A 14,763-nucleotide genomic window follows, 5' to 3' on the forward strand; every position below is an offset into this window, starting at 1 on the left:
TAACTCTCATTAAGTACGACTCGGTGCTGTAAAAACGCAGCGAGGGGGGAGTGAAGGTATTCAAAATATCTAATTATCACATGTAAAGAGTTCAAGGTCCAATTAAAAGCTTAAACTCTCCATTTTTCACAGCTCTGCGTAATGAGACGGGGATGAATGCGATGATGCTCTGAGGGAGGAGCCTGTAGCCCAGGGCTGCGGAAAGAGTGCCCTCTGCTGTCAGACTCCGCCCTCCCATGGGGACCTCTCTGACTCCGCCCCCTCAGACTCTACTCTTCCTGGTTTCCCTCTGACTCCGCCCCCTGAGACTCTACCCTTCCAGGTTTCCCTCTGACTCCGCCCCCTCAGACTCTACCCTTCCTGGATTTCCCTCTGACTCTTCCCCCTCAAACTCCACCCTTCCTGGGTTTCCCTCTGACTCCACCCCCTCAGACTCTACCCCTCCCAGGTTTCCCTCTGACTCCGCCCCCTCAGACTCTACTCTTCCTGGTTTCCCTCTGACTCCGCCCCCTGAGACTCTACCCTTCAAGGTTTCCCTCTGACTCCACCCCCTCAAACTCCACCCTTCCTGGGTTTCCCTCTGACTCCACCCCCTCAGACTCTACCCCTCCCAGGTTTCCCTCTGACTCCGCCCACTCAGACTCTACCCTTCCAGGTTACCCTCTGATTCCACCTTTTCAGACTCCGCCCTCCCATGGGGACCTTTCTGACTTCGTCCCCTCAAACTCCACCTTTCCTGGGTTTCCCTCTGACTCCGCGCTCCCCAGACTCTGCCCTCCCAGGTGACTGCTCGGACTCCACCCTACCAGAATCCGTCCTCCCAGACTCCAGGCGTTACAAACACTCCGCCCTCCCAGATGACCTCCTGGATACTGCATTTTCCTGACTCCACCCCTTTGTGACACCACCCTCCTGGACTCCGCCCCAACAGACAGCTGTGCCAGAAACATGTAAGTGACATCTGACATTTGGAAATCCGGCTGCTGCTCCGGTGTGTTTGTCCACCGAGATCTTCTCAGTACGGGCCCAGGATGGCAGGGAGCAGTGCAGGGGGGTAGAGACCAGCACCTGGGACCAGAACGTGGCAGGATCCTGTCCCGGGGGAGCACAGCGCAGGTACTCAACCCGAATACCCCTGAGCACATACGGACAGAAAATCTCTGTTTAAAACGACACAGTTTAACCCCGTCCACCGAGGCCGTACCATACAGCATGGGGTAAAACATAGTCACGATATTTACTTCAAAATGGGAACTAAAGCGTGTAGCTTTGTGAGAACCGTCCTGGCTGACAAAACGCCCGATTTGAGCAACGCGTCACCGTGACTTAGGGCCGGGGGGAATAACGCCGCGGGGACTGGCGTTTTAGTGAAGAGCATCTTCACCGATATGCTAAACGAAATAAATACGTTCCCTTTATCTCATCACTTGTGAGACTTAAAACAGAATAAAATGTGCTAAACTTAAAAAGGACTTAATAAACCACATTGTTTAATTGATCAAAGTCCAACAATGATGAAATTAATGCGTATTCTTTATAATCACTGATTCACTAAAGTCACAGGCACCTGATTTTCTTAAAATTTTAATCAGTAATAAAGAAAACAGTTGTAAATATTTCACCCGGTTCAGGTGTTTCTGCACTGGGACTAATTTTGACTCTTTGGGTGTCCTTCAGTTAAGGTGACGTCTCGGTGAGCTTCTCCGGAACCTCGACTCGGCCGCACCGGACGTCTCTATGAATCGTGACGTGTTTTCACGTGCTCCTCGTTGCCAGGTTGTTTCCGCATGATTCACCTTTCAAGTTTTAAACATGCAGGTCCACCGCTCAACAGTCACGACCACAAGGCGCCACGTGTCCAGCTCACACTCTGAGTCACATCCTCCAGGCCCCGTGGCCTTCAGGAGACCCTCCGACGCACCAAGGGTTCCAACTGCCTCCGGTTGTCACTTCACGTGATGGGAGGGGACAGCCCAGGTGAGCCCGAGGGGGTCACGTCAAGACTCAGCGAAGGCCGTTCGTTTCTGTCCCGTGTCTCACCAGTGGGCTGGGATGAGGGGAGGACCGAACATCAAACAAATTTGGGACCACCAGTCACTGGAACCATCCCTAGGCCAAAATACAGGCTTCTCTCCAATAACCATTATAATTTGTTCCAGAAAATCTGCTCATAAAGTGAGTTCTCATAAAATTAAGTCTTAATTACCATTAATTTAATTAGGGAAAAATAACATGTTTCTCAGCCGCAAAATGTTTGCCCATTTTTTTCAAAATGTAACACTTCTCTCTATTAAATCTTTTAAATGCAGAAAATCAAATTCAAGACCATGTCCAGAATATCGATAACCTTTAAATCCAAGCTTAAGACCCACATGTTCACAATTGCTTATACAGTATATGCATACATAAAAAGATCTGTGTGCTGATTTTTCCACTCTCATCATTTATGTTACTATTATTTTCTGTTTTCATTTTGCTGTTTTGCTCTATTGTTCTTTTATTGCTGTAACTTTTAAATGCTTGTATGTGTTTTTTAGTTGCAACCGATTTTTCTTTCTTTATTCTAAAGTGTTTTGAGAAGCTGCTTTTGAAAGCGCTATGTAAAATACAGATTATTATTATTATTATTATTATTATTATTATTATTATTATAACACTTCCTAATGAGGTTATACTAATGCAATAACTCTGGGAACTCGTGTTAGGGCCATTCAGATCAAGCATCACAAACCATCGGGGTTTGGAGGCTGCTCTCCTTGTGGTGCTTGACATCACCGAAGTTTGTATTCTGAGCTGAAACTTCTCTTGTAAAGTGTGTTTTCTAAGTTTAAATTCATAGCTCCTTCTGAGAATTTTCCGGATGAAATTACACTTACTCCTAATATGTAACATGAGGATTCGTTTGGTAAGGGATGCCTGTAATGCAAAATGTTCTGCTCTTGTTTGAGGGCTAAACCATGACGGCATCACATCCAGGCAGGATCCCTGCGAGCAAAGCGATAAGCCGTCTCACACACACACTCTCACACGGGCGGGTTCAGCGCGGTGTGGACTGAGCTTTCAGAGAAGCAAATCCCTCAGAGGAAGTTCTGCAGGACAGGCAGGATCGGTGCTGGGCAGATCCAACACCACCACCACTATTCCACCTTCTGGGGTCCTCCACCACCACCACCACTATCCCAGTGTTTCACAGCCCAAAAAGGGAAGAAAGGACTAGAAGAGGGGAAAAGGAAACGGTGCGGAAACGGTGAGAGCATCCAGAGACGACAGCGCATTTTGTGTAACGAACCCACATCAAACGGGAAGGGGATGAGTGCTGCGTCGCCGACTTCAAAGGGCTCCCCGGCTTCTGCGAGAGACGCTCCTCGAGACAAGCGAGCGTCGCGGAGCAGTGTTTATCGGCCTCATCTCCAGCTGCGTGGCTGAGCGGGCCCTCCCTCGCCTCTTTACCCCTGCAGCTCGGCGCAGGATGACGCGGGAGGAGGCTAGCGGACGCGGTGGGCCCGCAATGCTGGGGGGTACATAGCGAGGGCGGAGCTTGCCAGGGTCCCATATTAAAGCGTGTGAAACGCAGCCCCCAGCGGGGACCCGACCCAGAAGAGGAATGGCGCCCCTTTGATTACATCAATCCCCGAGCATCTCCCCGAAGACGCCGCGGCCCACGAAGATAATTATCCGAGTTGTGTGTCGCTCCTCAAGGGCTTCTTGACAAGCTTGTAGAAAAGACTCACAGCGAGTGCGATTCCAAGGATTCCCGCTTACAGCTCCGGTCAGCAGCTTGATGCGTCTCTGCTTTGCTGTCCAAGGCCTTGATTTGTGCTCGGAATTTAAAAACGGCACTGTCCGGTGACAACGGGGAAGAACGGTACGATCAGGGACATTCGGCACTTTCAGAGAGCACGAAAACAAGCTCCTTAGGCAACTGTAATCTATTCCTTGTTCTTGACCAATCCATCGCTTGTTTTTGCCTCTCTGCTGCTCATCCCATATTGTTGACCCTAGACTGCTGATCCCATGTTGCTGACCCCAGATTGTTGATTTTGTGTTGCTAACCCTGAACTCTTGTTGCCATATTTTTGATCCTCTGCTGTGGAACTCATGTTGTTGACCCTACATTATTGACCCTACATAGTTTATCCCATGTTGCTGACCCTAAATTGTTGACCCCCTGTTGTTGAGCCTGCATAGTTTATCTCATGTTGTTGACCCTACATTATTGACCCTAGACTGTTGATCCCATGTTGCTGACCGTAGATTGTTGATTTTGTGTTGCTAACCCTGAACTCTTGTTGCCATATTTTTGATCCTCTGCTGTGGAACTCATGTTGTTGACCCTACATTATTGACCCTACATAGTTTATCCCATGTTGCTGACCCTAAATTGTTGACCCTACATAGTTTATCCCACGTTGCTGACCCTAAATTGTTGACCCCCTGTTGTTGACCCTACATAGTTTATCTCATGTTGTTGACCCTACATTATTGACCCTAGACTGTTGATCCCGTGTTGCTGACCCTAGACCATTGATCTTGTGTTGCTGACCCTGAACTCTTGTTGCCATGTTTTTGAGCCTCTGCTGCGGAACTCATGTTGTCGACCCTACGCTGTTGATCCATGTTGTCGTCATCGATGCAAGCGTAGTGTCGGGCCGCTCTCCTGTTTGATGCGAGTCTCTCGCCAAAGACTCCGCAGCCTGAAGAATAGAGGCTCTAACGACGCTTCTGAGCGGCTGCTGCAGGCGTGTTTGATGTGAAATCACAAACAAGTAAAGTATTTCTCGCAAGATCTAAGAAGAGCTCAGATCCAACCTCCCCCCACCATCACCACCACCACCACCACCTTCCCTCCCCCATTATCGCGCTTTCTTGACATTTATTTGGGGAAGAAAACAAACATGTGAAACGTTCTCGTTCTCGGTCATGTCAGCTCCTGGGCTCTCAGTGCAGGACTCTCCCCAAGGCCTCTGCCTCGCTGTGTCCTGGGTTCCGATCTCATCTGTTTGTTTCCCTCCATCTCCATCCTGCCTATGCTCCGTTTAGGTAAACTGTCCTCCTGCTTCCAGCCCCGTTTGCAGGCGGACAGAGCCCATCACACACCCTGTTCGAACCCCTCGGGCCGAGCGCATGACCTCGCCGTGGGCGACCGCCCTTCCTCTGCGGCGGCGTCCCCTCTTTCTGCTCGTTTCCTCCACCCAGAAGAATAGCATGAGACATTTTTATTTTTCACTGCTGTGAAATGGCAAATGATATTCATAAATACAACAAAGTGAGACTGTGGCCTGAATTCTGCTGCTTTTTGCGGGGAGTTCTGATCTGGGACAGTGGAAAATAATTTGATGGAAATGCAAAAGTCCATTTGAATTTCAGAGGCGCCTGCGTGCCTGTTATTTATGGATCGGTGCCTCGCCGGATGGTTTTAACAGCCGGTGGAGAGCGGAGCTGCTGTGCAAGCGTTCGCAAGCAGTCCGCTCCGGGCGCACGTCGCACGTACGTGGCGTGTACCCCTCACGTATGAAACACGGCCTCCGGGGTCTACCGGACACCGGTGAGATGACTGACTGCCTGATGACCGACACCAGGATGGAATGTATCTGTGCGAACGGAGCGAGCCGCGGCACCTGCCTCACGCACGTTTCCGTCTACCCCACCGATGTTACATAATCTCTCCCATTTGACGCTGCTGCGTTGACGCTTAGGATTAGGGGTCCGGAGCGAATCTACGCAGCACCTTAGTGAGCGTGACCTGAAGGGGCTCACGCCGCGGTCGTGTCGCAGGCGCGCACACGCGTTTTTGCGTCTATGAATCTTGGCGTCCTCTGAACCCTGACAACTGACCGGCAACCTTCCTCTCGCTCATCGGCGATGGTCGCCGCTGGAGTCCGTCCAGCTCGAATCCGCAGCGCGCCTTCATCTGTCCGCGGGGAGCTCTTAACTCGGGACGACCGAGGAGCTACGCGCCGCACGTCTCGGGAGGGACAAACCGTGCCCCGCCGTCTTGCCATCCCGCACCCCCTCGGGTCTGCGGTTAAGGACCCGCAGCAGAGCCGGCCGAGCTCGCCGGCGCTCCCCGGGGGCGTCTCCCATTGTGTGCCGCGCTCCAGTTGCGGAGCGCGGCACAGAAATATCAACCGCGTGTTAAGAAAGAAATAACACGGCGGAGTCCAGAGTAATTGTTAATCTCGCTCTTGAAAAGTGCGCGAGAGGACAGCAGCGTTCCCGTCTTGCTGGGGAACGCGGAGCCCCGCTCGCTCTCGCGCTCGGAAGCGTGGAAGCGGCGCTCCTTCTGCAGGCCGCGTCTTGAATTAAACAACAGAGCGCCGCGCCGCGCCGCTCCGCTCTCCTCTCCCGCTGCCTGTCGTCTGCGTTTGGACGCGTCGCTCAAAGTCTTCCGCTGTCAGGGAAGTCGGAGCGCGGGGCCGCACCCCAATTACGGGCACCGTAAACACGCGGGCGAGCCGCGTCCTCGCACACGCTACGCGCGCTCTCCCACGCGCTGGGCCGACGCGCCTTTGCGGGACGTTCACGGGAAGCGAAAGCGGCGATCGTCACGCGGTCCCCATCAATCCCCCAGCATCACTGCCTTTCACAGGCACAACACGCTTCACCCGGGCGTGTGTCCCTCCGCTGCGCACATCTGCGTTTCTTCAGCTCGATCCCGCGGCTCGGATGAGCCCCGACCTGCCAGGCGTGGCGGAAATCGACAAGGTCGGGTTGAGGCGACGTGCGGTTAACGCGCAGGGGCCCTGGCGAATAACCAACGCAGTGATTTATTCAGTACAAATATACACCAATTTTGTAACACCTCATCTGAAGACCTGTGGATGTCACCTTTGGCTGCGGGTTCGACCCAAACTGAGGGAAATTTGAAAACAACTAAGTTAACAGTTTTATTGGGATAATGCCCGGACGTTTCAAAAGGTTAACATTTATTCCGATTTCGTTTCGTGCGCTGAAATAATTAAAATGGCTTATTAATGGATCTGCCCACCTTTCTCGGCGACCGCACGTTTCCCCGAACAGGAAGAGCCGTTCGACAAGCGAACAATAAATGCGATTAGGCGGCAGGAATAAATATGATTAGGCATTACATAAAATATGTCGGTTAAATGTGCACGTTGTGGGATCTGAATAAGCGCTCGATGAAGCTCTCCGAAATGGGCTCGGTTCTGGGGGAGCCTTTTCCTTCCATCGTGAGAAATGAATAAGCACAGCTGTAAAATGGCAAAGAAAGGTCGAAGCGCGGTTGCAGATACAGACGTGAAGCGCAGCAAGGACGGGCAGCCGGCATCAGGATGATTCTGCGCGTCACAGATAATAAAATGATTAGAGGGCGCCCGGTCCAGATTCCCTCAGTTTATCCCTCACAGAGACCCCGTAACTCGATTTTCCACCGCCGCTCAGCGCGATACCAACGAAATGTGCTGAAAGTACAAAAGAATTAAACTGGAAAGGCTGAAAAACTCAATAACCAAACGACTTCAATGTTCTGGTACAGCTGAAAAGAGCTGGATTGTCTCACACCGCGGGACACAAACACACCTGAGGTACACCGACCTGCACAGCCGCACCGCATGCGCACACCTCAGCGACCCCAGGCCTAGTCACTGGTCACACACACACACACACACACACACACACACACACACACACACACACACACACACACACACACACACACAGAGAGAGCCATGAGGAACGCCGATCCGCCCCGCGTCAGTGCCATGCAACTGCCACCTCCCGCAGGCCCCGCCCCCCGCCGGCTCTGCGGTGCCTGTTCAACTCCACTCGATTTACAGCCTCTGCACTTTATTGGCCCCTGATTGCGTTTTCGAACTTCTCCGACGAGGATCTGGGCCAAACGTCACAACGCAAGTGCCTTTTGTCACCAGCAAAGACAAACAGCTCCAAACAGAGCTGCCGCTTTATGAGTTTTCCACTAATGAAATGGGAAGGCAGAACACACTCCGAGTGTGCGCCGGGCCCTTTCCACTCACGCGGAGTGCGTGCGGAGCCCTTGGAGAGCGTCCTCCGCAGCGCAAACCCCCGCTCCACGACCCGGCGCGCAGGCGCGTGCCGCGGTGGAAATGGCGACGGTCCAGAGAATAAGAGCGCCACCAAGAGGGAGCAGCAGGCCATCATGTGGAAGACGGTGGACAAGAGAAGGAGAAGAAAAAGCCGCCTTCATCTGAGAAGGTGTCCGGCGGTCCAGCCGTCTCGAAAATGGACCCCCGGCCTCTGCTCGTCCTGGCTCTTGGTTCCCAGAGGGACTGTGGTGATTCCCACAAAGGCGGTGACCCCCCCCCCCCCCAGGGTCGATTCTGAGTGGTGTAGGTGCGGTGGGACACGTCTTGGCGACCTTCAGCGAATCACGCTTTGGTTTTTCATGCAGGGCGAGAAGCCGCAAGCGAGCAACCGGACCGAGGGCCGGACGCCTTCCCCTCCCGCCGCCCCCGCCTCACACGCGCACTCACGCATCGCAGTAAACCCAGCGTTCCTACCTGAGATGATGGGGGCCAGGCGGAAAACGTCGGAGAGGCGGGTGTTCATGGGCTCGTAGGGCGAGACCTCCAGGAGGTCGTTTCCTGGCGGAGAAACCGGGATGAGAGGCGTTCTTCACAACCAGCCGCGTATCACGGCACGCACCCTGGGCGCGCGTGCGTTCGCGCGCAGGAGAGGTTCACGCCGGGGGGACACATCCAGCGCATTTTGAAAAAAAAGACCCATCTTATCCCCAGCACTTTTTAATTATTCTTTTTCAAACAGGCCTTTAATTAGGCTGCGAGTCCCCAAAGTGTCACATGTGTCACCGCATCTGGAGTCAAAGTCACACCCTGGGCTCAAGCGTTCATCCTCAGTGTGTGTGTGTGTGTGTGTGTGTGTGTTATTGGCCATCTTTTCTTACAGATTTATACCGTCTGAAATCATACAAGAAAGGGTGTGTCAACGTGGCAGCAAAATTTTCTCTTAATTCCAACAAGATATTTTTTCAGGTACAGAAATAAAGTTCGCTTGGTATTAATAAAAATTAAAAATAAATTGTTATGAACGAGCCCCCCTTTTCAAAGTTCTCCTACGGTTATTTTCCCTTCGGAGAATAAATAATAAATGATAAATAAATGTTCCTCGTCTGCAGAACTAACTGTGATGCAAAATTGTCGTCGCCGCTCCAAAACTGCTCTCGCAATAATCCTAAAATAAACGTTTTAAATAAAAGATACACGAAGCGAGAAAAATGTAAACCTTGAAAAAAAAAAGCTTCATGTTTTAGCGGCGCTGCGATACATTTTCGCGTCTTAACAAAAAAAATGTTCAGCCGTTTCAGCTCAAAAAAGCCACAACGAGAAGAGGGACAAAAATGTTTCAATAAATTGTTCATAGCAATAAAACGCCTTATGAAACAGAAATATTGATTATTGTCAGACGTCCGCGCGACTCTGATGACAGACGAGTCGGATTATCGATTATTGTTATTGATTTTACAGAGGAAACATCGACTGGCCGTTTCGCTTCTGAGACATAACGCGGTAATATTACAGTATAATAATACCAATAAATGTAGTACCTGTTAACAGTGTAAATAAGAGTACATACGGTATACGCACACCCTCGGCTGACACCCCCGCAGCAGGGTCATAAAATCTGCGCGCGCACACGTGTGTGTGTGTGTGTGTGTGTGTGAGAGAGAGAGAAAGACACACTCCTGGCTGCTGATCCGTTTCTATCTATCTATCCATCCATCCCGCCATGGCACGTGTGCGCGCGCGTACAGGGTAAAACAGAGTAAAAGAGGCAGAGCCACCCCCCCATTTACCCTGCAGGCTCTGGTAGAAGCCCCAGTAGATGCGCAGGCAGTTCTTCTCCTTCTTCATGCCCCTCCGACACCTGCAGTTGTACAGGGGGCTCTGCTTGAGCGCCTCCATGGCGCTGCGGCACTCGTCCTGCGCCTCGAACCCGGACACCACGCTCAGGTTGCCCTCCTTGCCCGCCACGCACTGCCTCAGCGTGCGGTACTTGGAGCTGCAGGGGGGGTCCCGCAGGCACAGCTCGCTGGCTTTAACGCAGTCCAGCCTGGGGGAGCCCGGGCTGCGGGACAGGGGGGACAGGGGGGACAGGGGGGCGTCCTGGGCGGACAGCAGCACGTCTGCGAAGAGAGAGACGAGTAAATGAAGAGCAGCCACATCCACGCAAGCCATCATCATCATCATCACCGTCACTGCTGCTCTCGTGATTAATTTATATCATTTGTACGGTATGTTTTAATGAGTAAATTTATGGTCATGAATGGTGAATCATGGAAACATGATCCGCGGGAGCGACGCTCGCTAGTCGCACTCAAAACTCTCTCCAGTTTTCCCAGTTAGGACAAGAAGAAGAGGGGAAAAAAAAACGAAAGACTCGCGGTGGTTTTTTCCGTCCGCGGAAAGACCGGTGTGTGTGTGTGTGTGAGAGAGAGAGAGTGAGTGTGGAGAAATGCAATTTCGCCTTCCGCTCGCACGTTTGGTGGGACAATTTTGAAACACTTCGCTGCGCGCTCGGTTATTGTTTCAGGACGAAACCAGTGTTTTCGCCGCGTTAAATGCGCAAATGCGCACCGACGGCAGTCGCTCGCGCGCAGTTCACAGGAAGTAAAAATGACCCCCCGCGTGTGTCAGAGTCACAGCGGTCCCTCACACCTTTATTCGACATGATACTACTATCTTTCTTCTTTTTTTCTTTAACATTTCTCACTATTCCTCCCGTCCTCCGCGCCAAGAGTCCGGTGGGTCACCGACTCACTGGGTCCGATCCGTGCGATCCGGTTTTTTTCAAACAGCACCCGAGTCTTTCAGGGTGAAAATTTCCGCGTTTTCAGTTGAATTTCTTTGCTTTCCCTTCTTTCTTGAAGCCCCCTTGTCCCCGTCCCTGTCCCGGTCCGCGTGTGTGTGTGTGAGTGCGAGTGCGAGTGTGTGTGTGTGTCCCGCGTGCGCGCGCTGCGGGGAGAACTTGCCGGCTCCGCACTCACCCAGCAGCGGCAGCAGGACGCACAGCGCGAGCAGGACCATCGTGCTTCTCGGCGGCGGCGGCGGCGGCGGCGACGGGGGCGGGGGAGGGGGGCGCGCTCCGTTCCTCGCAGATTCACACCGCTTACTGCGTCCACTCCCCACGTAAATCCACTCGGGTGCGAGGCGCATCCATGGAGGCAACGCGCAGAGGCGGGTTCATCCACGCGGGCAGAGCGAGCCGCCGGACCGCAGCCCTCCGGAGAGGCGATCAGGTCTGAGGAGCCCGAGGCGAGGCGAGGCGCGCGCAACGCGCATCCCCCGCGTGGAAGGGAAGAGCCCGCGGGAGCACGGAGACGCGGACGCGCGGAGAGGTCTGCGCGGAAACACTGAGACTGGGATCTGTGAGCCGCTCGCTGAGCGCGCCTCCGAGCTGCGCCCGTCCCGCGCCCGTCCCGCACTGTGCGCAATAACGCGCGCGTCCGACGAACCTGCGCGCATTCGGGGGCTCGCGGGGCCACAGAGCCTGAGCTGCTCTCGCTCTCAGGAAATGCGAGCGTGTGATGACACGATGACACACTCCGTGGGATGATCGCATCACAAAGAGGCGCTTTTACAGCCTCGCATCATCACGTCGTCGCATCACAAAGAGACACTAAGTTTTCGCCCCGCATCGAATCGCGTCACAAAGAGACACTTTGTGCCACATGATCACATGTCGCCGCGAAGATGCTTTTACAGACTCGCATCATGACATGACATCACACCTCAGAGAAACACTTTTTAGTGTCACGTCACATCACGAAGACACACTTGTGCCACATCGCACCCGTTGCGTTCACACCTTCATCGCGTCGCATCTCACGAAAAAGAGACACTTTTAGTGTCGCATCGCATTGCGGAGACACGCCACGTCACGTCACATCCCATCACGTCCCAAAAAGACACTTAGTCTCACAAAGAGAAACTTTTAGAGGCTCATCCTCGCATCGCAAAGAGACTCCCGAAGATGCTGATGCACATCAAGCCACAAGAGACACTTTTACTCTCAGATTAGACAGATGTCATTTCTGGAAACCTTACATGCACATGTCCTATGTCTCTGGTGCTTTTTGCACAGGGCGGTTAACTTAATAATGTAAATATCACTTCTTAAACGAGCTGATCAGTTTCAAGTTGACAGTGTACCTCGCGTAAAGCAGCTCTCTTCACCATTTGTTGCATCCCACGATTTAAGTAGAATTTGGATTATGTCTAACCACTGGGGATTATATCTAAATACCCCTCAGTTGTCCTATAGTTGGGGTCTCAACCCGCTGGCCTGCATGCGCATAGAATAATATGTAATATCCAAAACAGAGTATGGAGGTCAACGGTGATAATGCAGTGATGGCACACAATAATTGTAAAAAAATATGAGGAACTTTCTGTTAGTGTCAGGGGTCAAGGGTTAGGGGTTAGGCTCATTAGGGTTAGTGGTTAGCGGCTATTAGGGGTTATTAAGGGCTATTAGGGACTAGAACTCTTCTTTCCCGTGAACAGGAGCCCTTGTCTTTTGAGCCAAAATCCAAACCAAAGAGTTGCACAAAATCAGTGGAACAAGAGCTTTCTTTGCTCGCATTGATTTTTTCCAGACGCTGTGAGATAATAGGTTAAGAATGTCTGAGGGAAGCGCGGTCCTCTAGCGCCACCTGGCGACCACTCGGCTAACTGCGACTCGACTGCGTACCCGCGCGTATTTGGGCTAACTGGAGACCAGGCTTGACCTGCTGTCTCTGGGAGGTGGGTTTCCCAGTTTTCACCCACAGCAGCTCAGCCCGGGGTTCTTAGGAGCCTCACCGACACAAGTGACACCGCGACCCCCGGATCTGCAGCCTTGGGGGGTCGGTGGGGGGCCTTCCGGCGTCGGCCCCTTGGCTCGGTCCGGACAACAGATGTGAAGAAACACCGTGGTTCCGCTCCCATGAGTGTTGTGGTCCTATTCGGTGCTGAAAACATGTTTTAATTATAACCGCCTCACCATAATGAACCGGAGGTCTGTTTCTATCGTGATGTGCGAGACTTCTTATACAAATTTAAAATCTTCTTAATATGATGACCGTGCAAATTATATAATTGCCAGCTTCCCGAAATTAAAAACATAAATCCGAAGTTTATGAAGTTCATCGGTCAATATTTGTTGTTAGTTTTCCAAATGAATGCCGAAATAATATAGTAGTGGCCATCAGAAGAATTCTGGGATGAAACTTTTAATGTGTCTCATGGCTGTGAGTCAAGAAGGCTCGTCGAGGAGCACAGCGGGACCCTTAGAGCCCCTGGCGAAGGGCTTCTGGAAGCAGCCGAGGTCCCCTGTGGCCCCGGAGAGGCTCTGAGTGGAAATGATGCTCTTAATCATCATTCATACAGCATCTCCACAGGGTTTAGAGCGGCGGCTGTGTGACCGAGAGGGCGGCTCCGTCCCATCCGCAGGAACCCTGTTCTCCGTATCCATTTCAGTCGCTCTCAGTTGGACCCCTGACCTGTGACATCAACGTGGTAAACGCGGTCCAAGGTGCGCGGTGCAGCCCAAAGGGAACGACGCGAAACCCGTCGCGTTCTTCGGCATGTTCTCGCAGCAGCGGCCCAGGCGTCGATACGTAACGCAGCTCAAGACGTGCGCGTCCGCAGCAGACGAGCGGCTTGGACACCTGAGAGTGTCTTTAACGGGTGATTTACTGGACGCTCTGAGCACTTCTTCAGCCCGCGGGATCAATCGCGGCGCGGCAGCAAAAATCAATCCTTAATTTCCGCCGCGTTGCATTAGTTAAATATATATCCTTGACTTCCTTTAAATCACGGGCGCAAGATGTGGATTCATTAAGCTGCGGCACCGCGGTTCGCAACTGATCGCACGAGACGTATGCGCCGCGCTTGTAAAGGAAACGACGGGGGCCGGCCCGTAAAGCACTTTCAGTACGATTGCCAAATTATTATTTATATGTCCTGCGGTGTCACGTGGCGATCAATTAGCGTGATCGAAAAAAGAAAAAAAAAAAAAAAACCTCGTGGTGTTTGTCAAACGGCCAAGGAGCCGAGGTGCGAGGTCCCTGACCGGGGAGAAGAGCAACGTCATCTGCTATAATATTCACAGTGAAGTGTGTTGATTTGCCTTGCCGTCCAGGTGTGACCCCTGCATCACACACACACACACACACACACACACACGTCTCAGTCCCTCTGCCGGTGTCCGGTGTCCCACCGTCCCAGTGACGTGTCCATGTTGACTCTTCAGAGGCCGATGGGGGGGATGGGTTACCGCTTGTAGCTCATCGATTGAGCTCCTGCAGGGAAATTACCGGAAAGGAAATCTTCCACAGACTTTATGTGCCAATATGAGCGCCTCCTGCTGACCGCCATGCGGCCTCAGAAATAGAAATCATCCACGGGAGGGGCGGCTTTCGCTGCTTTATGCGTAAGGAAAGAATCTTCATCGCTTTTCAATTATTATTTGCGATGAAACACCTATTCCATTTCACTCCGTCAGTAAACGCAAAACAGCAGCTTTAGAAATGAGGATCGACCCGAAATGAACTCTTCCGTTTCCGGTTAGCGATGGCCGTGTGGCTCTGTCATCAGGGGACGCCCTGGCCGCGTTGGTGACGTTTCTTAATAAACGGTGACGTTCATTTCACGTGCGGGGCGGACGATTCGGGGCGGAGACTCGTCCTCTACACGAGACGGAGACCGGGGGACAGTCAGAGAAGGACCGAGGTGCCGCTCGTGGGTTTCGGGCCGGCTGGTTGTC

General features: G+C 52.4%; 1 protein-coding gene across 2 annotated transcripts in view; it reads right to left on the reverse strand.

Moving 5' to 3' along the window:
• Positions 1-14,526, reverse strand: part of gfra1b (gdnf family receptor alpha 1b) — a 29,473-nt gene extending 14,947 nt beyond the window's left edge. The window contains exons 1-3 of one of the 2 annotated variants that reach the window (XM_018762565.2): positions 14,315-14,526; positions 9,812-10,141; positions 8,499-8,582 (exon numbers count right to left, since the gene is read on the reverse strand). In XM_018762565.2, coding sequence (XP_018618081.1) covers positions 8,499-8,582; positions 9,812-10,141; positions 14,315-14,375 — 475 coding nt within the window. In that variant the 5' untranslated portion in view covers positions 14,376-14,526. Of the gene's footprint in view, positions 1-8,498; positions 8,583-9,811; positions 10,142-11,002; positions 11,655-14,314 lie in introns of those variants that run through there. The other variant, XM_029249968.1, reaches the window with a different exon arrangement.
• Between the last annotated feature and the right edge of the window lie 237 nt (positions 14,527-14,763).

This window comes from Scleropages formosus, chromosome 3 (genome assembly GCF_900964775.1).
Source record: "Scleropages formosus chromosome 3, fSclFor1.1, whole genome shotgun sequence".
NCBI lineage: Eukaryota > Metazoa > Chordata > Actinopteri > Osteoglossiformes > Osteoglossidae > Scleropages > Scleropages formosus.